Source organism: Etheostoma cragini, chromosome 5 (assembly GCF_013103735.1).
Source record: "Etheostoma cragini isolate CJK2018 chromosome 5, CSU_Ecrag_1.0, whole genome shotgun sequence".
Classification (NCBI taxonomy): Eukaryota; Metazoa; Chordata; class Actinopteri; order Perciformes; family Percidae; genus Etheostoma; species Etheostoma cragini.
Window position 1 is genome coordinate 29,741,014 of NC_048411.1, and position 3,039 is coordinate 29,744,052.

The window sequence follows — 3,039 nt, forward strand, 5'->3', positions numbered from 1 at the left end:
AGACCACCTCAGACCAGCTCGTTCAAATAGAACCTCAGACCATCTCAGACCAGCTCGTTCACATAGAACCTCAGACCATCTCAGACCAGCTCGTTCACATAGAACCTCAGTCCAGCTGGTTCACACGTAACCTTGGTGCCGAGCGGGCCGACATGGTAGACGGCGCATTTCAAATCAAATCAAGCTTTATTGTCATTGCATGAACACAGCGTATAAATCCTTCTGTTGTCTTCTCGTCAACATGAAAAAAACACGTTTTGGTCACTTATTATTGTCATTTATTCAATGTTGTGGGTGTTTTTTTTTTTAATATTTTGTTCTATCTTTCCAAAGTGTTTTGATGTTATTAATCTTGACATTTTCAGCGCTTATCTCGACGCCCATCTGTTGGGCTAAAATGTTTTTAAACTGAAAACGGTTCATTTTGACCCAAGGACAACACAAGGGTTAAAACTATAAAATCAAGGTAATGCAGGTCAAAAAATGACAATAATAAAATACATAACAAACAGACAACACCCCCCTAATCCCCTACATACATTTCACTCTCTCTTTTCTCTCACACACACACACACACACACACACACACACACACACACACACACACACACACACACACACACACCCTCCCTCCTAACTGTCACCCAGTGAAGAAATAGTCTTCCCTTATATATTTGGGTGTACAGTACATTTCTAGAAAAAAAGCCTTGGAGCTATAATAACATCAATATTTAAAAAACATCGAGTATTATGACATATTTGGGATGTATTTGTTATTTTCAGGAGGCGATCTATGTTTTAGTCTCCCCCCCACCTGCTGCCGTCTCACAAATCAATCAACCCAAAAAATGGAAATGCAATAAAGTTTTGAATCCGTCGTGTTGATTTGCCGACGCTTTGAACACTCGATGTCCGGGCGCTCCGGAGGGCCGGCCTCATACCTCCTCGGTTTTAATGCAATCTTTCTCCTGCGGCGAAATAAGCGCAGCTGAACCCTTTAAAAACCGAATGCATAACACAGACATGCAGGTAAGTGAGTGCAGGCTGGACTCTGGTCTCCCGTATAAAACAATAATAATAATAATAATAATAATAATAACAATGATAAAATTATAATAATATAATCTAAATTACAATTACAATTTACACTCTGTTTTTATTACACACAGGCCAGAATTACACACACATGCTCAGTACCTATACACAGACTAATGGAGAGATGTCAGAGTGTGTGTGTGTGTGTGTGTGTGTGTGTGTGTGTGTTTTCTCCAGTCTGACAGACACAAAAGTCAGCATAAGTGAGATTTTGCATTCTTCACATCACGCCAATTTACTGTCACTGGAAAACGCAACTAAACAAAGAGTCTGGATCAACGGAAGTACATTTCCAGGATAAAGGGAGCCGTCCGCCATCTCTGTGTGCCGCCATCCGCCATCTCTGTGTGCCGCCATCTTTGTCTGTCGCCGTTCCCAACTCAGCTCTCTTTGGTAAACAACAACAAACCTCGAGCTAGCGAGCTACTTGCTGAAAATGTTAAGATTTGAAGACAACTTCGACGGCGCAGCACGGCCGGCCTGCTCGGTTCTTGTTCGGGGAACGATTGTAAAGATTTAATAAGAATATGTTGAGGGCGTCTCCTCTCTAACGGGGACGTTTCGGGGCCGATTGGTGAGACGTCTGTGGACGAAGTACACACAGACACACACTCGTGAGATATAATGAGGTGTAACCATGTATCAGCTGATTTAAATAGCTCACTTTACTGTGTTGTATCAACAGGTTTTTTGCAGAGCCCCCGTCTCAAGACAAATGGGACTGGTTTAAAGAAATGAAAAACAACCCAGTTGTTGTTGTTTTTATCCTATCCCAGAATGCATCAGTGGTGGAGCCAGAACTTTATCTCCACAGCGCTGGGGAGATAAAGTTCTGGCGATGCAAGACCATGATAAAAAAACAACAACAAAAAACGTCTTGTTTATTTCTGTCCGCCACATCTCTAGTGACGGATGAAGCACAGCAGGCACAAGCTGCAGCATGTGTTGCCACCTAACATTCAGGTTAATCAGCTTTAGGAGGGAAACCAACCCGATGTTGGAAGCTTTCACGTGGCATTTCCCCAAAGAGGTGTGACTAAAAACAATGACACATCTGTGGTGAACAACAGACAAAGCTGTCACTCTTACTGTCATGTTGCAGCAGACAGAGCTTTAAAGCATCAAACAAAACTGAAGCCAAATAAATGTAAAAGGTCAAACTTGCAAATAAAATAGTTGTGTTACTGTAAACTATACTTGAAAAAGTTATGTTTGAACTTAATGGCCCAATAATAATTCCACTCCTAAAGTCCCTGAGATTTCATGTTGCAATAGACAGAGCTGGGGATTAGTTTTGTGCCTTTAAAGGTCCGATGTGTGGGAATGTCTCCCGTCTAGCGTTGAGATCACATATCGCAATCAACTCCATCGCGCCACGCAGTTCAAAGTACGTGTTAGAGCTGCGGTACCATTCAAGCTTCAAAAAGCCGTCTCTTGCTCTTTTCAATGTCCTTTTTCTTTTTCTGGGCAAAGAAGAAGACTCCTGTTCCTGAAATGTGGATTTTGAATACATGTGGTCCTCCATGTTTCCTGTGTGTCCCTCAGCCTTAATCTTAAATTTGTGAACAGGCAACACCGATTTGGATAATGAACTAAAAACGTTACACACTGGCCCTTTAAGTATCAAACCAAAAAGCACTAGCTACAGCAACAACAACCAGATGTAATCTCAAACGGTAAAGGTTGCACACAAAATATTTGTGTAACTCTAAACAATACGTAAGAAGTTTCGTTTTGAACTTAATGCAAAAATAACTCAGAGTCAATAAATAAACAAGGCAACACATTTATGAGATATTTTATTTACAAAAGTGAAATATGACAATGATGTAGTGTTTAACCAGAGTTAATCTGAAGGTAATACTGGCCTTATAAAGTAGGGTGACCAGATGAGAATGGCTCAAATTTGGGAGAAGGGTGGCGGTGGGGGGGGGGGGGGGGGGG

General features: G+C 41.5%; 1 protein-coding gene across 1 annotated transcript in view; it reads left to right on the plus strand.

Moving 5' to 3' along the window:
* Positions 1-203, plus strand: part of nkx6.3 (NK6 homeobox 3) — a 9,715-nt gene extending 9,512 nt beyond the window's left edge. Inside the window, exon 3 of the mRNA XM_034872314.1 lies at positions 3-203. Coding sequence (XP_034728205.1) covers positions 3-203 — 201 coding nt within the window. The remainder of the gene's footprint in view (positions 1-2) is intronic.
* The last annotated feature ends 2,836 nt before the right edge of the window (positions 204-3,039 follow it).